This window comes from Pollicipes pollicipes, unplaced genomic scaffold (genome assembly GCF_011947565.3).
Source record: "Pollicipes pollicipes isolate AB1234 unplaced genomic scaffold, Ppol_2.1 Scaffold_6686;HRSCAF=7923_pilon_pilon_pilon, whole genome shotgun sequence".
In the NCBI taxonomy this organism is placed as follows: Eukaryota; Metazoa; Arthropoda; class Thecostraca; order Pollicipedomorpha; family Pollicipedidae; genus Pollicipes; species Pollicipes pollicipes.
The window spans coordinates 20,296,907-20,320,329 of NW_023596921.1; the positions used below are offsets into that span (position 1 = coordinate 20,296,907).

Below are 23,423 nucleotides of genomic sequence, written 5' to 3' on the forward strand. Positions count from 1 at the left end.
CACACCACCCACTCAACGCTGACAGTCACCCGCGGGCAAGAGAGCGGTTGACGTGTGTCAGTCGGCCGCTTCGCTGTTCGTCCCCGAGCCTCTTACTGTTATGGGCAGCCAGCGTCCAGCACTAACACTCCCGGAATCATTCGTAACTTGTCATGCATTGCTCATTGTGATTTAATTGTACACATAATTCGCTTGTTCCTAAGACATGGTGCAAATATGGACGTGCGTGTGTCTGCGCGGCGTATACGTGACCACGTGTGTGCGCTCCTCACGGGCCCGTCACTGGCCCGGGCAGAGCCAACCAGTGACGTCTGGAGGAGCGCAGTCTGCCAAACCATCCTCATTCATCAGCGAGCGCCGGGTGTCTGGCGGGCGGTGACCGCGCGCTCCACGGCCGCCGCCCGCTCCGGCCGGCTCGCTCTCCGGCGCCGTGAGATGTTGAGAGCAGTTGCGCTCGCACCACTTGCCAGCCGTGTATGCGCCTCCGGCGCAGTGTTTCGCCGTGTCATTCTAACAGGCCAGCGCCGGCCAACATTTGAGCACTTGAGCTTGTCTCTTTGTCTTTGCTCCTTCTCTCGCGTCGTTGCCGAGCCTGAGCCTTCACTGGAGACGTGAAGCCAGGCGAACGCCGCTCCACCACACACGCACAATGCCAGAGGACAATATTTATTGAAGCACAAAAGCTCGTTCGTCAGAACGAGGGCAGCTAAACAGTATAGCGGTTAAAATGTCACTTCCCTAGCAGAAGCCGGGCGGCCCATTGCGGGCCGCATGTTAGATCCAGAGAGCACGGAGTGTGCTGGTCGCCAATCATAGCGCGGCAAATAAAATTGGCACATGGCGACTACAACGGAAACATAAAGTAGTTAAACTCGTTAGTGTAAATACATAGGATTATCGATGGATCGTTGCAGTCAAACACTGTACACAGCGGCAACATCAACCGCCCCGGCAGCATTAGTCAGCAAAACCGCGGCGCAGGCCACAACACACGGTCACGAGTACTCCGCAGAAGCCGGCGGCGCCATGCCAATACTACAACAGAAAAGCACCAATCAAAGCCATCCTCTGCGGTCCCCATTAATCACTCGAAAACGTCCTTTTGAGCAGTAACATGGAAGAAATTGGAAGGTTTTCTCGAAATTTAAGTACGTAATCGACTTGAGACTCAGTACGGAGCCAGCGAGCCCCAAGGGGTCGCACCACACCACGGCGCCTGATGGAGAACGGAACGTCACCTCCGCGTACAATACCTGCCTCCCCACCTACTCCCCTGAGCGGGACCTTAACCCCCATCCATTCGCTGACAGCACACGCTCCGTAAACGACTAGGTAGCCCCGATCCATCCACATCAGGATGCCCGCCGCTCACTCCCATCCCGCTGCAGCAATGCCGCTCGGTCTGCGCGCCTCACAACTAAACCAAAGTATCACAACGGGGTTCGTTCATAAAAAGAAAGCGAGCACTGGTCTTGCGGCCAGCGAGCGCCGGGACCCGCGGCCGGCGGGCGGCCTCCGACCGGCACGCCTTTCGCCCCTGACACGCCGAGTACATGTACAAAACCGACTACGCGCAGCGCCCGAGGCGCGCTCCTGTCCTGGCGCGCGCGCGACGGCGGCAGCGCGGCTTCCTATCACGCTACACTGACTTAGACACACACGTCGAGAAGCGGAACATCTAGGCAAACACCGAGCAACGGCGGCGACGGCGGCGGCGGCGGCGGCGGCACTACCTACCAATGAGCGGGCCCAAGCGGGCGGCGCACGCCACAGAAGCGGGGTGGGGCGGGGCGGGGCAGAGCGGGGCAGGGCGCGGCCGGCGGCCGGCGGGCCGCGCCATGGCACGGGGCTGCGTCGGCCCGGCGGGAGGGCGCGGGCCGAGCGCTGGGCGAGCTGAAACGGCCGCGGGCCGGGTCGCGCCGCTCACACGTTCACCGTGTCGTACGGCACCAGGCCATTCTGCGCGGTCACGTGCGGCCGGCGGGCCTCGTTCCTGGGACGGGACGGACGGACGTCAGACGAGCGGGACGACCTGAGAGCGGTCACGTCAGGCAACAAACGCGGAGATAAGACAAACGGGACACGGGGTGCCAGATAACCGGGACACAGGGACGCCTGACATCCGGAGCACGGGAACGCCAGACAACCGCGACACGCGGCCCACGTGCAGCGGCACTACGAAACGGCCACCAGCAGAGCGGCACGGCCGTCGCAAGGCGTCGCCATGGACGGTCCGCGTCCGGCGCCAACAGTCGGTGTCTGGCGCCGACAGTCGGTGTCCGACGCCGGCACGGTGGCCGTCCACTCCCCGCCCCATCACGAGCGGCAGGCGAAACACGACCGCCTCCAGACGGCCGCCGTCCGCGGCTGACCGTGACGCCGCGTGGGGCGCGACGAGGCCGGCCCGATGGCCCGGCCGATCCCGGCAGCGGCGCACGAACGGAACACACCGGCCCCGTCAGGCGGCCAACGATCTCAGCCGAGTTGCTCTGAATGCAATTTGGTGACACAAGGACAGACCCCAGGCGTCGTGTCTTGGCACTGTGTCGTGCCCCTGACTGGGGAAAGACGACCGCCCTCATACTGTTTAACTAGGAAGGTGAAGTGAACATGAGCACATTAAAGCGCTACCTGCTCGCGTGCGACGCTACAAAAATGTCAACAAATAACATGCACAGCCACCACCGAGAAACGGACGTCGAAATCGATGACCTCATACGGAAAGCACACAAAGATCGACATGTGCACATCACAACTCAAGTCTATAGAAAGGCTACACGAATCGACAGAACGTGTTCATATTCAGAAGAATCTGAGGTCATAGAGGTCCTTCAGGACTGGCTGCAGTGCATCGCAGTGGCGAGGCCACCCACAACACGGATCCCGCGCGCTTACAGTGCTGCCTGACGGGACAGGTAAGCAAGGTGCACAGGTCAGTCTACGAGGTGACTGCGACGTGATCCGCAAGGTGCAGCCTTGCGGATCACGTCAAGTACAACGCACATAACGGGTCATTTGTCCAGTTGAAAGTGAGCTGTCAAAAGGTCTGAAACTACAGAGCCGGCATCACCATACACATCTAGGTGATAAAACACCGCACCCATGCCTTCCACGTGCAGCCGGGGGCACCATAGTGCATTCCAGGGGAACGAACCCGGCCCACTGGTGCGTGCAAAACCACACGGGGCGCACGACCATCGCGCCCAACGGGCCCGATCCGTCGCCCCCAGTGGGTGTGCGTGACACCGGTGCTGGGCCAGTGCTGTACAGACTGGCATGCCGGCAAGCAGCTCGACACGACGAGCGTGCAGGTGCGCCGATCCTGGAGCCGGTGGCCGAGCGGCCGGCGGCCGGACCAGCCTCGGGCCGGAGCGGCCGGCGACTGGACCAGCCTCGGACCAGAGCGACCGGTGGCCGGACCAGCCTCAGGCCCGAGAGCCCGGCGGCCGGACCAGCCTCGGGCCCGATCGGCCGGCCGTCCAGACAGGGCCGAATGACACCGGAGGGGCGCCAACTTCACCCCCCCCCCCCCAACCACATCTAGAGGAGCGCCACAGGCGACGGCGCGGGGGTGGGCGCCGTCCGCAGGCAAGACACGTGGACCGTACTAACGTGAGAGCGGGGTCGACGCGCCACACTTACTGCTCCTTGTCGCTGGGGCGGCGCGGAAACGGACCCGTTAGAGTTTCAGCCGCCGGACGGGGCAGCGCCAGCGGGGGGTTAGCGCGCGCAGGAATGGGGCAGGCGTGCTCTTTGTGTCCCTCCGAGAAAAATGAGATCATCGCTGCGACCCAAATGGTGCGTCGCAGTCACACGAATTATGTAGTGTTCTGTAGGGGTTCCCTCCATTTACTGGCAATGGAGCTAGTCGGATAAGATCGTTATGCAGAGTAGCGTCGAGGAGACCGCTCGCCACACAGGACGTCCACAGCAGCGCTGCAGCATTTTGTTTTCAGCAGGAGCACCGCCGGAAAGATGCGGGCTCATCTGCGTATTAGGTGACAACATATATCCAGCGCCTGACGTGTCAGTTCGACTGCTAGCTGGGTATCGACAACTTGATGCCATCAAAACGCATTAAGCTGGCGTTTTCAGCCCATGAGAGTACCCCCTGTTTCCAGGTGAGATTCATGGTCGGTGGACGTCGCGACAAGCCTGTGCGACGCGGGCTTCGTGGCGTAGCGTCCGTGGCGGCCGCGGGTGGAGTGTTTGTATCTCTCTCAGGCTCCTGGGCCTTCGCAATGTTCGCTTTACTCCTATCGTACACTGAAACACACTTCATCCCAAATTCATAAGATATAGCGACACAAGCTATCTATTTTGTGAGAATGCGGACGTCCATCCCGACTTCACAGCAGTGTGAGGCGGCGTACCTGTCCAGAAGTTTGCGGGTCTCGTCCGCCGGTCTGCCGTCCTTTCCAAACTGCGGGCTGTCTGCAACACGGAGCCGGGGCGCTTCGTCAGCGCCCTGCACCGGCCGGCGGCGGGGGCAGGGCACCGCGCGGCCCGGCTCCTCGCCAGCCGGCGGCCGCCGGGCACGCGCCGACCACCGACGGCGGCCCGTGATGAGAACATCGAAACGCACACAACACAACAGCACACCTGCACTCCACACCGGCGCTTTCAACAGAGCGCCGCATCAGACACAGATGCGCGGGCCCGCACCGTCCCAGCTAGCTGCTCACAGACGGGCATGGAGAGCGGGGTCGAACACACCGGCAGAGCATACGACAGTCATCAGCGGACGATGCGTGCAGGCGGAATGGGCGGCGGCTCGCGGCGACATGCGGTGGCCAGGTACCTGCCAGGATGGCGTGGTCGCGGTCACACTCCATGGCCGACGTGTCGGTCTGCTGCGAGGTGTTGGAGTCGTCCAGGGAGGCGCGCGGCGGCGGCGGCGGCGGCAGCGGCTCCTCCTGGTCCAGCAGGGACGGCGGCGGAGGCGGCAGAGAGCCGCAGTCGGGCCAGCCGCCGTCCGTCCCTTCACCGGGCAGACACAAGCCTTCACTGCACGGCCGCAGGCAGCAGCAGCGCGCCGCGCCGCGCCCAGCCGCAGGGTACGAACAGACTACGAGCCAACCCACCACGGATGCGTCCGACGCTAGTACGCATCACGTGGCGCCAACTGACGCGATTGCATGCCTAACATGACACAGCAGCGTCCGAGCTCGAAGATGAGGAATAGGAGCTCAGTGATTTAATTTATGCCAGCACCGCGTTCCAAGGGGCCATTTTACGCATGCCGTAGTATTGCGTCCTCTGGCGCATGCGCCTGCGTACGTACATGTCGGACGCATCCGGTGTAAATTGAACGTAACTGACGCCGATGCAGATACGCTCTGTGCAAGGCAGCTAGGTGCGAATGTACAGAGAAATATACGCATATCCGTACAGCATGCATAAACAGTTCTGACTGGCAGCTTTATCCGGAGACAGGCGTCCAGCCCAGAGCCAGAGCGCATGTACAGCCTCTTATGGACAACGCGGAAAACCGTGTTTGGCAGCGCGCTCTCAGTACGCCCGGCCGCACCTCCGGATTAAGGCGACAGCTCACCTTCTATTCCACAATCAACATACGAAGATCATGAACCATATGCACGAGAACACGTATAAGGAGCCTGCGGCCGGCCGTGTGCCGGAGGCAGGCAGCGCCGCGCGCCGGTTGCCGCCGACGGCACCGCCCGGCCGACGTGCACTAGAGACGCGGCCGAGGGGCCGCCATGCCGCGGAGCCGTCGCCGGCGCGCGCTCACCGTTGCGCCGGGCGGTGCCCGTGCGGCTAGAAGTGTCGTCGAGCGCGGCGTACGGGCCGCCGCCGCTGTACTGGCTGCCGTTGTAGTTGGCCTCGTCGTCGGAGCGCGCCGGGTCGTCGTAGGTGGGCGAGAACATGGAGGCGGCGCCGCCCAGCGAGCTGCGCTGCATGTGCGCCGGCGGCGGGAACGGGTTCACCGGCTGGCTGTAGCGCGTGTTGCGGGGCTGCCGGCCGGACGGCTTAGGTCAGGCAGCGCCGGCCGTGCGCGCACGTCCGTCCCACGGACCGTGCATGATGACCCCGGGCCGCATCGAGCAGACACGACCGCGGCGATGATGAACAGGCAACGGCGCTCTAGCGCACGGCGACACGTTACAGCCTTCGGTGAGGCGCCTCGGCACGGGATGGAGACGACCAGGCTCTGGTGAACTCACTGCACACATGACACGACACAACTCGAATGGACACGTGAACAGACGCAACCTCGCGGACTGCCGCAAGTATTACCTTGGTATTAACAATTTCCAACAAACAATTCTGCGATCGGCCTTGCCAAGCCAGGCGTAAAAATAAATTAATAAAAAACATCACCACACGAACGCGTACGGCCCAAATGCCCAAAATGAAAGGAGCCCACCAAGACCACACCTAGGGCTCCTCGGACCAGCCCAGACGGAGGAGAGCAGCCGTCCCGCTGGCTGAGTGTTGAGCCGGGCGCCGGCAGCGGTACTGACCAGAGTGCGGACCTGCGGGCCCTGCTGCCGGCCCGGCTGGCCCTGCTGCGCCGGACGGGCGGCCATCGTCTGGAAGCCGGCCGGCGGCTGCTCCGGCCCGGACGGGTCCATCTCCTCACGGAAGCCCAGCAGGTGGAAGGTGGCGTACGGGGCGATCTCCTCCTCGCCGTTCGGTCCCACCACTGCGGCACAGGGGCGGCGGTCGACAGCGTCACCAGCCGGCCGAGGCGGCGCCGCCCCGCACCGCCAGCCCGCCCATCCCAGTCATCGTCACGCCCCCACCGTCAGCGCGCTCGCCCTCGCTCTCCAGCCCGCGGCGGCGCCAGTCTTACCGCTGTAGTACGTGCTGGGGCTGGTGGGGACTCCGTGGGGCGGCGGCGGCGGCGCGCCGTACGCCGCCTGGTACTGCTGCTGGCTAAGCTCCTCATACTGGTGGCGCGGGTTGCTCGGGCCGTAGACGCTCATTGCTCCTGTCACACACACACACACGTGCTCTCTCACTCGGAGGGGAGGGGCGGCGGCTGACCGGCGCCGGCGCGCCTCGAGCTACGGCCGCACTAGGCGCGGCGACGGCGGGCCAACACAGGAGGCGAACAAACGGCCACACGACACAAGCGCACGGCGCCACGGCTGGGGACGGGTGCTCGCCGGCGGGCGGGCGCGCCAGCAGACGGCCGACTACGTCCGGCTCTGGCCGGCCATCCGTTCCGAAGCTCTCGCACTCACACCGCGGGAGCGACAGCACCCGCGCCACCGAACACACCAAGCGAAAAAATCGCATGCGAAGTGCCGGAGTGGCAAAACGGTTTAGAACGTCTAAAATCACCTGGCCGAGAGCCTTCTATACAATGGCCATCAGGTCCATGCAGTAATTATCGGCATCAGTCAACCTTGGGGGAAGGCCGTGCAACTTTGCAGGTCATGGCGAAACGTCACATACTTATGAGGACTGACAGTGATAGGCGGCTTTAATTCAGGGAGGCATGTACCAGTCTGATTACGCTGTTATGCTCAGCCCTGCCAGAAGCCAAGTCCGACCCGTCAGAAACGTCTAAAATCGACGGGGACCAGCCGGCGCCAAATATAAAAAACGGCGGAAGCAGACGCCAATGACACCTGCACACTGCTCAGGCAGACGTCACGGCAGCGCAGAGGAAGAGCGCAAGGCTGCGGGCGGCGGCGGCGGCGGCGGCGCCGCTGGGACACTCACCTCCGGGCATGCGCTTGACCTGCGAGCCGAGGGTGCTGTAGTTGGAGCCGGGGATGGGCGGCAGCTTGCGGTTCGGGGGAGCGATGTAGCCGAGCTCCTCGTTGTAGAGCCGGTTCGGGTACGGCGGCGGGCCGGTGTACTGGGTGTCGTCTGTGGACAGCCGCCGGCGCCAGCTGTCAGCGGCGGCGCCTCGTAACTCGGTGGCCCAACACACGCACCACACAGGCACGCACGCACGCACGCACGCACGCACGCACGCACGCACGCACGCACGCACGCACGCACGCACGCACGCACGCACGCACGCACGCACGCACGCACGCACGCACGCACGCACGCACGCACGCACGCACACACACACACACCACACACACACACACACACACACACACACACACACACACACACACATACACACACACACACACACACACACACACACACACACACACACACACACACACACACACACACACACACACACACACACACACACACACACACACACGGCACAACTCTACCAGCAGAGCAAGTCTGGTGACAACGACCCGGCCATCCCCACTCCATTGCAACTGATCCCGACCCAGCCATGCCCACCCCATTGCAACTCATCCCGACCACGATCCGCCCGCCCGCCATACGTCACCGGCACGGGGTCAGCAGCGGCCGCCAGCCGCAGACACACGCAGGCTGGCACCGGCGCCCGTCCAGCCGAGAGCGCGGGCGGCGCCCGGCCGTCCAGCGGCGCCGGCGCCGCCCGGGCCGCCGGCTACCTTTGAAGCGCTGCGCACCGCCGCGCTGCCGTGAGCTCAGGTAGACGCAAAGCACGCAGAGTCCGACGAGCAGCACCACCAGGCCGCAGGCGGCCGGCACGAGTATGTTGAGGTCGGGCATCCAGCCGGGCATCCGGTCCCACCAGTCGGCGTCGGCGGCGCGCACCAGCGGCGGCCCGACGGTCCCTGCGCGGCACACGGTCACACGCCGCCGGTCACTCACCCTTGCCGCGGCTGGGCGCCGAGCGGTGCCGCAGGCAGACCACGGCCACCGCTCCCAGCACCACCACGCCGGCCGCCACCGCGATCGGCACCGCCACGTTCGGGTTGGCGAAGAAGGGCACGGCGCCGGTGTGCACGGTGTCGTCGTCGGCGCGCCGCGGCGGCCCCACGGTGCCTGCGGACGCGGGCGTGCGCAGCATCAGCGGCCGCCGCTGCGGCGCGGCCCGGCGCGGCTGCTGTGGAGCGGGGACGGCCGGCTCGGCTCGGCTCTGACACGTACACACGCACCGGACCACTTGCGAAGGTACGCCGCCACGCCATCCAGCCGCCCACAGCTGCCAGGCGCCCGACGCATGTGGGACGCCAGAATATGACGAGGAAGTAACGGTGCGAGGCCACACACTGCGGTGCTTGCGCACCCTACAGCGACCGGCGAGTGAGGCGTCGCTGCGGTGAGGGCCACAGACGTATCGGAGCGACAGCCAGGGGTGCGCGCTCCCCGACCGCCTCCCCGGCTGCCGGCGGGACGCAGCGGTTCCGGTCCCGCCGATGACGTACAGACGCCGGCCACCCGACCGACGCGATGTCTGCACCGATACGGCACCGCACTGCACTTCTCGCCTACCGGACAGCTCTCGATAGCCGCGAGTCACACGGTTATGTGCTGCCACCGTCGGCACATATGCTCCACCAGACGGGAAACCCTCCCCTCCACGTCAGCTGGGGGTGCCACACACACCAGGGAGACAATGCGCGCGACACGGATCAGCAATCGGCCTCCTGGTGGCGAACGGCAAGTCCCCCGCGTCTTTCAGGGCATGCAGGGCCGCCATCGCTGTGCTCGGGGTGCTGCGGAAACATTACCACGTGCACAGGCAACTACTTCAGCTGGCAGTAGGCGGCCGGTGGACACAAGTATAAAGCGTGGGGATCACACGATCAGTAAAGCGATGACACAGACAAAACAACGGAAAGGCGGGCAGTTAACTGTTCAGTGCCTTGCGAGGAACATTATTCGCATGGTTAAGACGGTAGTAATAGCCTTACTCCTCGGAGAAAAACCAGGAGAATGAAAATATAGAAGGGTCGATGTTTCGGCAATATGCCCTTATCGAAACAATAGCAGAAGCTTCTGCTATTGTTCCCTATCTACGAAAAGGCAGGCAAGCTTCACAACGACATGTGCCAATATCACGAGGCTGCGCAAACAAAAGCACACATCGTGCGTTCAAAACCGATGCGGGACGAGTCACACTGCGCGCGCGACGGCGGGAGGTGGCCGCGTCACCCACCTCCCTCCTCGTCGAGCGTGGCGAACAGGTACTCGGCGGGCGTGGAGCCGGCGTTGTTGTGCGCTGTCACGCGCAGGTCGTACCACGTGGCCGGCTCCAGGTCCAGCACCGTGAGGCTGCCCTGGGGCTTCAGCGTGTTGGACACGGTCGTCCACTCCGTCTCGAAGCTGCGCGGGCAGACGGCAGCAGCGAGATAGAGGGCGTCCGACACACGGACTCGGCCGGTGCAGCCGAGTCGCGACGGCGCTGTTGTCTGCACCGGCACGCGCTCTCTCGGGGAAACATATCAAGAAACCACAGACGTTTGAAATAAAGCCGGCGTGTTTTTTTCGACCGCGTAACGTCCTCAACAAAACTGCAACCGGCGTTTAGGCACGAGACAATCTCAAATATTAGTGGAGAGCAGCATCCACTAGGAAACCTTTCACAGGCTGGCCGAACATTTCGACATGCTGTCAGAGATAACTTTGCCTAACAACCATTTTAACCGGAAATAATTGGACCCCCAAGAAAGAATATAACCGTGATGAGCGCCATGAAGTGCACGAGCAGCCCTGTCACCGCCAGTCACCCACACCCTCCTGCCTCCCTGTCTCTGGACAGTCGCACACACAGGCTGAGGGTTCGCTTGTCAAGACCGTGGGGCCTCCGCGGCCTGCCGGGCCGGCGTGTCCGGCGGCGCGCGCCACTCACCGCTTCTTGTGCTCCACCACGAAGTAGAGGATGGGGCAGCCGCCGTTCTCCCAGGTCTTAAGGTGCAGCTCGACACTGCGCGCCAGCACGCGCATGAACCGGTCGGCGGCCGGCAGCGTGGGCGCCTGGCCCTTGGTGCGGGTGGTCAGGATGGCAGACTGCTCGCCGGGGCCGACCCTGCGCACGCCGCAGGAACACGTCAGGCCGGCGCAGCGCAGCGTCATCAGGAGACGGCTGATGGGGCAGTGCAGCGCAGGGCGACGGCAGAACGAGCGGAGCATGGTCTGAACTCGGCGCTCGGGCACCCACGGAGGCGGGTCGAACACACAGACGCGTGATGTCAGGGCGTGGCTCTCGCGCCAGCGTACTCACCCGTTGAACGCGGTGGCGTAGATCTGGTGCTTTGTTCCGCACCACAGGTTCTCCAGAGTGAAGGCGCGGGCCTGAAGACGCAGGCGGCACAGATGAACAAGCCACGGCGACATGGACAGTATCGTGCAGCTCATGCCTGCCCGGCGGACGCGACACCCGTGACGTCACGCTTCTCAAGCCTGCTCGCCATAACGCTATCCGGGAAAACATATGGTCCGCCCTCCGAGCAGTGGACAATAGCCGATGACGGCTGGTGGGACGGCCGCGCGTATACCAAAGTTATCAACTCTGAATACCTTCGACACGGCAACGTCATGATCGCATCAAACTCAAGTTTCGTAGCCAAACAGCCGGATGAACGTCACGGGTGTGGCAATCGTTGCAGCTGGATCGGTACCCTCCTCAGCCCGCCCAGCGGCCGCTCACCTTCTTGGCCACTTGGACAGTCTTCCAGTCGTCGAACGCCGCCTTGTAGTGCAACGTGAAGCCGTACAACGGCACCGACACGTGCTCGCGCGGCTTGAGGCGCACCTCGATCGAGTTGTTGGAGGAGCCGATGAGCAGCACCTCGGGCGGGTGGGGCGGCGCTGCGGGCCAGGGCGCGCCCAGTCACGGCCATCGCCGGCGCCCACAGCGAGCTCGCCGGCGCTCACAACCAGCTCACACTCAGCACCGCCACACGCCAGCACGACACGACAGACGGCGGAGACGGTGGGGAGCGCGTGTCGACGTCACACGACACCGCGCAGCCCCGGAGGCAATGGAGACACCGGGTACCCTGTCTTCTGCTCCTTCTGTGGCATGTCACCCTTGAAATAACCAATCCAACGCTTCTTGTTCAATCCACCCTTCACTTCGTGAATTGCGTATCAAATCACCAACCCATCCCCACCACCCGCCATCCACCAGTTGCTGTCGACCAGCTAGCCTCGATTCACTGCATCGAGCGCTAAAACCAGGGCCCTGCAGAACACCCCGCGCAGCGTCACACCGGCCGACGCGGCGCCGTCCCCCTGCCCGGGTCCCGCGCGTCCGAGCCCCCACTCACCCCTGCACGATGAGCCGGTGGAGACGGTGTCCTGGCCGAACTGGTTCTTGGCGATGCACGAGTACTCGCCGCGGTCGCTGCGCTCCACACTGCGGATCTGCAGGGAGCCCTGCCGCCACAGACGGGGACGCCAATCAGCACCGAGACGGCTCGCCACGCATCCGCGCAGCTCACGTCCACCGAACCCGTGCTGTCAACGCCACCCCGTGCCGGCCAGCAGGCGCGGTCCGCGCTCATGTTCACGTCCGAGGGCGTCCGCGGACCTGGACAGGCGACCCGCCGGTGCGAGCGGACGTCGTCACCGCTGCAAGACGCGTCGCCGGCGGAGGCCACATACCTCGGGCAGTCTGCGGCGGCGATCGCGTACCTCGGACCGGGTGCCGTTCCGACCACGTACCTCTGGCAGGATGCGCATGCGCTCGTTGGACTTGAACGGCTTGCCGTCCACCTGCCAGGTGATGGTGGGCTGCGGGAAGCCCACCGCCTGGCACGGCAGCTTGGCGTCATGCTGGAAGTTCACCACGTGCTCGTCGTCGAAGGACGCGATCCTCGCCGGAACTGCAAGCACACCGCCTAAGTCAGCGCAGGGTCGCCGGCCTCCAGCCCCCGGACGGCGTCCGTCCGCAGGGGACCGCTGGAGGCGCTGAACGTGACAGCGGCCGCAGTGACAGGACCTCCGTCGGCGCGCGGCGGCACAGAACGCGTCCGGGCTGTCCGCCGGACGACGGCGGTCTGAGCGTGTGGCTCGAACGCCACGTCCGCCACAACACGACGGCCGAGCCGCTGGCCGGCGTCGGTACGGTCGCCGGAGCCGCGAGGTCGGCGCAGCGGGCCAGTCCCGCGGTATGTCAGGCCGCCGGCACCGGCCTGCGTGAGCAGCGCGGCTGCCACCCACCCTGGTTACGCGGCGTGACGGTGACCATCTGGGACGCGTCGCCCTCGCCCATGCTCGTCTCTGCCTTCACCCAGAACTGGTACTTCTGCGTCTTCTTGAGGCCGCTGGCGCGGTAGGACAGCTGGAAGGGCGTCACGCGGTGCATCTGGGGCTGCGGACGAGAAGACAGCGTCAGGAGCCTGAGACGAGGAGCCGCTCCGCCGGACCGTCTCCCCTGCACCGGTGGGAGGGAGGCGGTGCTCCCGCCCCGGCGACGGGTCTCCCGGGACGACCACACATGCGCCTGAAAACCTCTGGCCACTGCGCTAAACAAGCTTCCACAAGGTTCCAAGCAGACGGGTCCAATGACCACATCGCAAGGACCAGCCCTCGCACATCCACCCAGAGGCCTTCACAGCAGCAGCGGCGGGCACAGGCCACGGGCCAGCGGGCCAGCAGGTGCCGCCTCCGGCCTGCGCGGCCGGCGCCCTGCGCCAGTGCCGCACCTCTCGGCTGCCCTCCTCCTTGAAGTAGACAGTGTAGCGCTTGATGACGCCGTTGGGCTGGGCCGGCTCGCGCCAGCTGACGAGAATGCTGTCGGGCGACATGGGCAGCGCCTTGATGTCCGCCGGCGGCTCGGGCACTGTGGCACCACGGGAGGTCACAAGCGAGACACTGAGTCGCCGCGGCACCATGGGGAGGTCACACGCGGGACACTGAGTCGCCGCGGCACCATGGGGAGGTCACAGGCGGGACACTGAGCCACCGCGGCACCCCGGGGAGGTCACACGCGGGACACTGAGCCACCGCGGCACCATGGGGAGGTCATGAACCATATACGACTCCCAAACGCTGCCCCAACACACAATCATACTAGGAACTGGGCGAAAGAGCACGGCATACTCTGACACGGCAGCACACAACAGGTCACGCCATAAACCACAACTGTAGACACCACCGCACCTACAACAGACACGTGTGTGCAATAAAAGCTAAACCTTTCCCACTCCGGGTCAGGTTCCAGCAAACTCGCGCCTCGTATCCGGCTCGGCGAGGGGCCGCGTCCTCCCCTCCGCCTCGCCGCCACGTGCGCGTGTGACCGGCCGAGCGGCGCGTGCCGCGCGGGGGCCGGGCGGCGCCTACCGTCTTCCTCGGTGCGGCAGATGGCGGAGCGGCTACGGGGCCCGTCGCCGCCGCCCGTGTACGCCAGCACGGTGATGTTGTACTCGGTGAACTTGCGCAGACCAGTGAGCAGCGCCTCGGTCGACGTCGACTTGGCCATGTCAATCGTGCTGTCGTCTGCCGAAGGAGCCGACGGTGCCGTCACGCCGCGCCCGGCCAGCCGCGCTCGCTGGGGCGGGCACACACCGGGGACCCCCGACCATTACCGCCCGATCCCAGACCGCACAGCGCAGCGCGTACGTCGCTTGTTCGGCGGCGCGACGCAACACGACGAGCCGTGAACACTGCTGCCCAGGCATCCCACTGACACTGAGGTACCTGCTGACGCTGAGGTACCATCCCACTGAGGTACCTGCGACACGAAGAGACCTGTGGACGCCGCGCGCCCCCGCTGCCTGGGCGGGGCCGCTGCGAGCCACCGGCCAGCACTCACCGTACCAGGTGCTGCTGGGGCCGTACATGACCTTGTAGCCCGCCACGATGCCGTTGGTGGAGTCGGCCGGCGGCGGCGTCCAGCTGGCGCGGATCGAGTCGGAGGTGAGTGTGCGGCAGGTGATGGCCTGAGGCGGCTCCGAGGGCGCGCCCCTCGGCCGTGAACTGGCGCACCTCGCCCGACTGGGGTCCCGAGCCCTGGCCGTTGAACGCCTGCACCACCACCGCGTACTCGCGGAACTCCCTGCGCAGGCGGGAGCGAGGTTAGCGTCGGCCAGCCGTGGAGAAGACCAGCTTCAACGGCGTACGGCGTCGCGTCACAGGGTGGGGCGGCCAGTCACACCGAGCGGCCGGTGGTCTGATCCACGATAAACTGTAGCCAGCCTTGTCAAGACTGGGATGCTCGAGAGGGCGACTGGTGCCGGCCAGCTGCGCAGCTGGTGTGTGAGAACGAAGCAGCGCGTGGCTCACCACGAGCGAAAGGATGCGCGAGAAGGAGGGAGGCGGAGGGGGGACGCGTGTGCATACACAGACAGCCAGGCAGCAGTGTGGTGCCTCATCACACGGCAGGGGGTGGAACCGTGAAGGGGGGGGGGGGGAGGAGGGGGAATGCACCACGCGACGACACGTACTCGAGTTTAGTGATGCGGATTTCGTGTTTGCGGCTGGCCTCGCTGGTGAACTCGAACGTCTGGAAGGACAAGCTGTCGTCGCTGTCGGCCAGCCGGTGACCCACGTAGTAGCCCTGAGGAGGAGGAGGCGGGCGGGGTGAGTCATAGAGGATGACCTCGCCAGCCTCGGGCGGGCTGGCCGGTGGACAGGGCCCGTTCATCGCCGCCTCGCCGGTCCCGGAGACGGCCGAACTCAGCATCCCCTCCAGAGCACACCCGAGTCAGCCCCCATGAGTAGACCTGCACTCCTGGAGCGCTCCTCTCAGGCGTCTTCTCGTCACCCCTGAACGGCCCTTACCTAGGCCGTCACCCAAGATCGGCCCTGACCTCGTCCGTCACCCCCCCCCCTGACTGACCCTGACCCGGCCGTCACCCATGGCCAGTCCTGATCTCGACCGCCACCTCTGGCCGACCCTGATCTCTGCCGTCACCCTGACTTCGGCCCTGACCTCTGCCGTCACCCCACTGACACTGAGCCTGACTCGGCCGTCACCCATGGCCGGCCCTGATCTCGACCGCCACCTCTGACCGACCTTGACCTCTGCCGTCACCCCGACTTCGGCCCTGACCTCGTCCGTCACCCCGCTGACACTGACCGTGACCTCGCCGTTCAGCAGGTGCTGTTCGGGCTGTTTCCAGGTGACCAGCAGACCGCGGTCGAGCGGGGCTACCACCACGTCCGTGGCGGGCCGGCCGGAGCCTCCTCTGACGTCATGATGGTCACCAGCTCGGAGGGCTCGGACGTGCCCACCTGCCGCCGCCGCCGGCACACAAGTCAGCACGCATGGCACCAGCCGTCTCGCCGCTGGCCAGCCCCGGCCGCGGCTGCGACTGCGCTGCGGTCCACACGGCGGCTCCAGCAAGCATCGGGCCATTCCACAAAGGGCTAGTTCTAACCAAAGATGGATCAAGTGTCAGTTTGCGCCGTGCGTTGGTGGTCGTGGAGAGGGAGGGGGGGGGGGGGGGGGGGGAGCGAGAGGAGCATCTAGATGAAGGTTTCGACGCTCCGTTATGCTTGTCCAAAAGTTGACTGAAAAGAAAACGCCAGCAGCAATGTTGCACCAGATATATCGCGCAAATTTTTTGAGCGGATGAACCATTCGATGAAAAACTGAATCACAACTACAGGAAGCTGAACCCCACATCTACACCAACAACAAAACGGGTTTGTCTACATAACCATCCAGTTTTCGCATGGCCACACGCGGCAAACAATCACCGCGCTTCTGAAAAACTGAGCGGACCGGGCCTGACTCCTTGACCGCCGGCGCCCCCGCTAACTCCACCAAACTGCACACTTCCGCGACCGTCCGGCGGAGGGCGCTGCCTGGCGCCGCCGCCGCCGCCGCCGCGTCTGTCCCGGGCCCCGACCTCACCTCGTTTTCAGCGATGATGCGCATCTGATAGGTGGTGGCCGGCCGCAGGTCCTGCACGGACACCACCGGCATCTTGCCCGGGATCAGCACGCGCTCCATGCTGCGGGTGTCCCACTCGTCTGCGGACGGGGCGACTGTCAGAGCACCAGCGGCTGCCGGCGGCCGAGCCACGCGGCAGCAGCACGCGCCACTATGCGCTCTAGACAGCTGTCAGTCAAAACCACGCAGCCTGTTTCAGAACGCTTTGAATGAATCTGAATGAATGAGCTGCAAGGCTCTGAAACATACTGAAGTAAGCGTATTCCCAGCCATTTTCACACCGCTAAAAGCGGCCACGGTGTCCGTCGGCGTCTGAGGCCTCGCCCCGTACTTTTGGCCAGCTTGTATTCGATGATGTAGCGGGAGATCTCAGAGTTGCCGTCGTACGGGGCCGTCCAAGAGAGCTCCACCGTGCGGCCCGACTTGTTCTGCACCTTGATGGAGAACGGCACCTCCGGCTTCTCTGCAAGTCACACCCGAGTGTCAACACCGCGATCTCTGCGCATGGCAACATTGAGTACATGGCCGGCACCGGACAAGGATGAGCGCGCGAATGTTCCAGCCGCCTTGTCACAGTACAGCCCCGCGGCGGTGTAGCACTGCCGCACCGCACGACCGAGCGGACGTGGCGTGCCGACCACGGCCACGCCGCCACTCACCCTGCACGATCAGGTTGATGGTGGTGTTGTCGGTGCCGAAGGCGTTGGAGGCGCGGCAGGTGTAGGTGGCCGAGTCGCGGCGGCTGGTCTCCTGCAGGCTGAGGTCGGAGCCGGCGCCGCCGTCGGTGGCCTGCTGCCGGATGGTGTAGCGCGGCGACGGCTCGCGCGCGCTCAGCGGCACGCCGTCCCGGCTCCAGGTGATGCTGATCGGTCGCTCGCCCTTGGCCTCGCACACCAGCACGGCCGAGTCGCCCAGACGCGCCGTCTGGTTGCGCAGCTTGATCTCGAAATGCGGCGGCGCTGCGGGAAACAGGGGGCGACATCGTACTGCAGCTCACGCGCCACACGCGTGGGGCAACCGGCTCCCAGTCACACTGCGGTGCAATACAGCGGCCGCGGACAGCAAGCTGCCGTAGCAGTATGCTGCCCGGAACAGCCGCGGCAGTTCACGATCGCAGCTAGACACCTCCCCACGCCCGACTAACGCAAGAGGGCACCCGCCCGGCGATCGCGTGGAAGGTCCCAGGTGGCGGCGGCCGCCACCCAGCGGCGCGTCCCTTCGCGTGTGCCGGCGGCCGCCCGGCGTCGGGCGCGTCTCGCTCACCCTGAACGTTGACATAGATGACGGCCGAGAGGGTGGGCCCAATCTGATTGTCGGCCTCGCACAGGTAGTAGCCCTCGTCGCGCTTCTGGATGCTGCTGATCACCAGCGTGCCGTCGTCGCGCACCTGGATGTTGCTGTCCGACTGGCCGAGGTCGCGGTAGTCCTCCGGTCGCGAGCCTGCAGACACCGGCCGGGGTCACGCGCACGCCGACGCCGCCGCCGAGCGGTCCGGCGCACCGGCGGCTTCTCGGTCCAACCCGCCACCCGGCAACTGGCCGCGACGGCACCGTCGGACGGCCACAACACTATGAACCCGGCACATCGCCGTCGGTGTGACGGGCTGTGGGACGCTGGATGTTCAACTGCTTACCAGCAGCCTACACGTGTCCAAAGCCAACATTTCGGCGGAGCTCTTAACGCTGACATAGGTGACTACATCATCCGCGTTCCGTGAGAACACGCAATAACGAGCGGCCAGACAGTACGTGTAACGACGCTCTTGGACCAGCCGTCCTCCAGCGCCGACGGCCAGCCGGTAGGGTATGGGGTGCGGGCCACATCTACCACCCACTCACCGGCCGCCTTTTTCCAGACCATCTGCGGCTTGGGGAAGCCGTCCGCCTTGCACTGAATCTCGGCCGTGGTGCCCAGAGCAAACTCCTTCTCGGTGGGCTCGATGATCCAGCGCGGGGGCACTGGCGACCGCGCGGCTCAGGTCAGGGCAAGTCACGCCAGCCGGCTACAAACACATACGCACGCGCACACGGGCATCGGCATAGCCACTCCAAAACAGTACAGACGCTACTGCAACTCATCGTTCGTCATGTGAGCAGTAGTTTGTAGCTAGCGATGTTTGATAGCAAATTCAGTACAATTACAAGAAGAACTGTTCAGCTTTGTGGAAATGCAAAAACTCATCGTTAAAGACATTACAATAATAGCGTGGCAGCTTGGGCCACGGTTATTCAAGTAAAACAACTGTAACACGACAGCAGTACCGTCCAGGTCAGTCTGTGCTCGAATTGTTATTGAACATACAGTCAAACAACGCTCTGGATACTTTGGACGAGCTGACTGAATGAGCACAGATGGAAACGTGGACGGTAAACGTGTTTGTCCCACTGCAAGCAATGCAAATTGCACGAATGCAATGATATCTCGATTTCTAGTGAATGCAATTGATATATTACAAGTGGGATAAACAGTCGGTAGTAGCATGCAGCATGCGCTGTTAATACACCGCATGTTATGGGAGAGAGAGAGGGTTGGCGGCAGGGGTAAGAGATGAGGATGAGGATGGGTTTGCCTCCTTTGACTAAACGTGCCGAAAAACCTAACCCGATGACAAGCGGACGCTAACCAATCACAGATCGGAAACGGCAGCAGCCGACCCGACACGACCTAACCAAACCAGCTGACCCAAGACCGGCACAACGCATGCCTGACCTCGCGAAGCCGTTTAGCTCCTAGCCTCCGCTGTCCCGGCGGACACAGCGGCACACCGTCCGGCCTGGGTGCCCCCAGGCCAGAGGGGCTAACACCGAGCGCTGCAGAGAAGGAGCCGGCCTCCAGGACCACAACCTGACGTAGCCTGACGCGCGGAGCATCAGACCGCAGCCGTCGACATCAGCCCGGCGTGCTGCACCGCGCCAATAAGTCCGCCGATAAAGTAACGTGCATACAGCTTGACTGTGGGTCCCAAGCTGCAGCCTCTAACACATACCACCTTTCCAACACAGTGAATCTGGTTGTAGATGAGAACGGTGTACCTATAGCTATAGCGTGTGCTACCACACGGCACCTGGAACAACGGTGGTAGTCTTGGGCGTGGCCAGGCTTTACCTGGCGGCCGGAGACTCACCAGGTACAACGCCATCAAATACAAACACGGTGAGCGCAGTGGGGCTTCCGTAAACAAAGGGTTTCAAAAATGTGATGCAGGTAAGGGACGTCTGAGAACCAATCCTCGACCCCGAAAAAAATCAGACGAGGCACTCAGTGCTCGTCCCTTAGGCATGGCTCTCTTACAGATGGTGTGAGAAAAAAGCTAGTAAGAATAGTAGGCAGAACAGCAATGCGCAACAGGCCAGATGGGCGGTCAGTAGCCAGACTACTACAACCGATCCAGGCCAGGTCCTCCCGCTCCCCAGCTCTTCCAACCCGGTGACAACTGTCTGGACATAGCGTCAGCCGTGCTCGCCGACGCTGCTGCATGACGCCGCTGGAGACGGGACGGAGCGGCGGCAGGACAGACCGGGACCGCTGGGCGGGCGTGACGACGGGCGGCCCGGCGGGATCCACGCGCGCGCGCGGCGCCACTGACCCCTGACAAGGAGCTCGGTGGAGGCGGCGCCGCTACCCGCCGCGTTGGTCGCGCGGCACGCGTACGTGCCCGAGTGGGCGTGCGAGACGGCGGACACCAGCAGCAGGCTGGTGCGCGCGCCGGCGGCCAGCGTGGTCAGACCGTCAGCCGTCGGCACCGGCCGGCCGTCCACCGTCCAGGAGAGCCGGACCGGCAGGTCGCCGCGGAACGCCGTGCACGTCAGGGTGACGTCGTCGCCCGTGTTCAGCACCGAGTCGACGCCGAGCAGCGCCACCTGGGGTGGCACTGGCGGCGCGGAGAGAGGAGGGGTCAGAGAGTGAGGAGCGGTCACCGGCGGCACGCGGCGCACGGGACAGCAAACACACAGGGCGACAGCCGCATCACCGACGCTGCTGGAGCAATACTAGGCGATGCTGCGACGCGAAGATCAGCGACGACGACGACGAAGTACGGCCGGCAGATGTTAATGTCCTTCTCCAGATAATACAAACAGCCAAGAACTCCTTGACCAAATACCAAACGCTGTTACGGGTGGACCGCAAGACCACTCGTGCCAGCCGGTGAGACGATCGCAGACTGCTGCAACTGCTGCTGCTGAGCGGCCACGGCTGGGACGCTCGGCGACACCAGAACGACGACGCTAAGAACCCATTCTGTGTGTCTCTCTCTCAAACAGAGACGCTTGCAACGGATCGAGGGAAGCACGCCAGTCTCTCCGTCCGAAGAGGACGCTTGTTTTTTCAAGGGATTCAGATGCGAGGACGATGACAGTCCAAAAGGAGCCAGGGGAGGAGAGGTGAGCTGCAGACTGACCCTTGACAACCAGCGGGGTGGAGGTCGATGCCTCTCCGGCCGCGTTCTTGGCCAGACACGTGTACATGCCCGAGTGTCCGTGAGAAACGCTCTTGATCAATAGAAAGCTGGTACGATCTCCCACATTCTGTGTGATGAAGTCGCGGTCCATAGGCAGGTCCTGGCCGTGGAAAGTCCAGGCGATGGACAGCGGTGTGTCTCCCTTGAAGACGTTACAGGTGAGGGAGACGTCGTCGCCAGCGTTAAGAGCCTCCAAGGAGCCGAAGACAACTAACTCTGGTGGCACTGCAACCGACAACCAACGAAGAAGTCAGACAGAGTCCGTCCACCAGTACAGAGCTAATGCTCCTACACCCATCGACGTAAGCGGAAAACGCGTGAACGCACTGTTTATAGGAAAGCCGCCAGGCGCTACCCTATAACCAGTGCACACAATCCAAACCTAGCCGGATTGTGATCTGTTCGCCGGGGAGGCGTCGATGTGGTCCACATCGCAGCAGGGGTCCGCTGTCAGGAGCTTCTAGGCATGGTGACAAGGGCTGACGGAGCGGGCAGAACGGAACGAGGGACAGTGTCTTCGCGCATTCGACTGACCCTTGACGACCAGAGGGGTGGAGATCGACGCCTCTCCGGCCGCGTTCTTGGCCAGGCACGTGTACGTGCCCGAGTGTCCGTGAGAAACGCCCTTGATCAACAGCATCTTGGCTCGATCCCCAAAGGTTTGTGTCACAAAGCCCCGGTCCATGGGCAGGTCCTGGCCGTGGAAGGTCCAGGCGATGGACAGCGGCGTGTCGCCCTTGAAGACGTTACAGGTGAGGGAGACGTCGTCGCCGGCGTTGAGGGCCTCCTCCGACCCATACACAGCCAGCTCCGGCGGCACTACGAACGACAATCGAAGAGAAAGTCATCAACAATAAAAAGCACTACGGCAAAAATTAACCCTCTGTGAGGTTACCACTGCCGTTCAGGAATCACAGCTCGACAGTCCCCATCAAAGTTGTCAGCCTCTCAGCCCGTCGCCATCTGGGCTAGTTTGCACCGGACCGAAGCCTATCGAGCGCTCATCCGGCAGGGCGCACTTCACCGCCCGGCCCAATGTGCGTGTCTGTCTGCGGCGGGGCTGACGCAATTGGAGCGTACGGCGCGTGTGGATGGCACTGCCGACCGTGCTGTTGAAGGCAAGGTAGGAAAGGCGCGCGGACCATTCGAAGGAGAGTATGTGCCGTTGTTGGTGCATTCGACTGACCCTTGACAACCAGCGGGGTGGAGGTCGATGCCTCTCCGGCCGCGTTCTTGGCCAGACACGTGTATGTGCCCGAGTGTCCGTGAGAAACGCCCTGGATGACGAGAATGCTGGTGCGTTTGCCCACAGTCTGTGTGGTAAACTCGCGGTCCATAGGCAGGTCCTGGCCGTGGAAGGTCCAGGCGATGGATAGCGGCGTGTCGCCCTTGAAGACGTTACAGGTGAGGGAGACGTCGTCGCCAGCGTTAAGAGCCTCCAAGGAGCCGAAGACAGCCAACTCTGGCGGCACTGCAACCGGGGGCCGGCATCGACGTCGCTTAATATCAGTACCATCACTGCAGTGCTCGATGAAAAGGTATAGCCGGCATCTATAGGATGTACAAGGAAGGTTGGGGCCATATACTGGCTTGCTTTCAACTGGAGTCAACAGGATGGTCCATTCGGTGCCGACGAAGCGAGTGTGGAATGGCAAACCAGCCGACACTGTGCTCTCGCCTGAACCAGCTACGGCGTAAAGACCGTTGAACCGAGGCCTCTGACGACGTGCAGTAGTGTTGGCCAGTGACGTTCTGGCCAAGATACAGTGACGTGGTTAGGGAGACTAAGGTAAGGACTACGGACAAGGAGATGAAGGACAGAATTAGCATCGATTAACATTCGACTGACCCTTGACAACTAGCGGGGTGGCAATCGAAGCTTCCCCGGCCGCGTTCTTGGCCAGACACGTGTAGGTGCCCGAGTGGCCGTGAGAAACGCCCTTGATCAGTAAATGCTGGTGCGGTCTCCAGCCGTCAGAGTGGTAAACTCGCGGTCCATGGGCAGGTCCTGGCCGTGGAAGGTCCAGGCGATGGACAGCGGCGTGTCGCCCTTGAAGACGCTACAGGTGAGGGAGACGTCGTCGCCGGCGTTAAGGGCCTCCACTGAGCCGAAGACAGCCAGCTTCTGGCGGCACTGCAACCGCCAACCAACGAAGAAGTCAAACACAGTCCGTCCACCAGCACTAAGGTGGCGCTTGCCCGCCCCATCTAAGATAAGCTCACGGAAGGCCTGCTTGCAATGGAGACGACAGCTGCCGAACACATCCATCTAAAGCGTGGATGCTTCCATACCCG

At 63.6% G+C, this 23,423-nt stretch overlaps 1 protein-coding gene across 1 annotated transcript; it reads right to left on the bottom strand.

The window, feature by feature from the left end:
* Positions 1-1,915: 1,915 nt before the first annotated feature.
* Positions 1,916-22,832, bottom strand: LOC119108035 (Down syndrome cell adhesion molecule-like protein Dscam2). The gene is given in 31 exon segments (XM_037231618.1): positions 1,916-1,993; positions 3,643-3,654; positions 4,374-4,434; positions 4,802-4,981; positions 5,753-5,975; positions 6,486-6,667; positions 6,818-6,955; positions 7,696-7,845; positions 8,469-8,654; positions 9,983-10,149; positions 10,676-10,852; positions 11,048-11,118; positions 11,474-11,634; positions 12,096-12,204; positions 12,493-12,653; positions 12,991-13,141; positions 13,476-13,612; positions 14,113-14,268; positions 14,585-14,733; positions 14,735-14,827; positions 15,216-15,328; positions 15,851-15,936; positions 15,939-16,005; positions 16,631-16,749; positions 17,001-17,132; positions 17,329-17,628; positions 17,933-18,109; positions 18,508-18,627; positions 21,069-21,353; positions 21,663-21,947; positions 22,315-22,832. Coding segments are annotated over 31 exon segments (4,569 nt in total). The 5' UTR covers positions 22,466-22,832; the 3' UTR covers positions 1,916-1,923.
* Between the last annotated feature and the right edge of the window lie 591 nt (positions 22,833-23,423).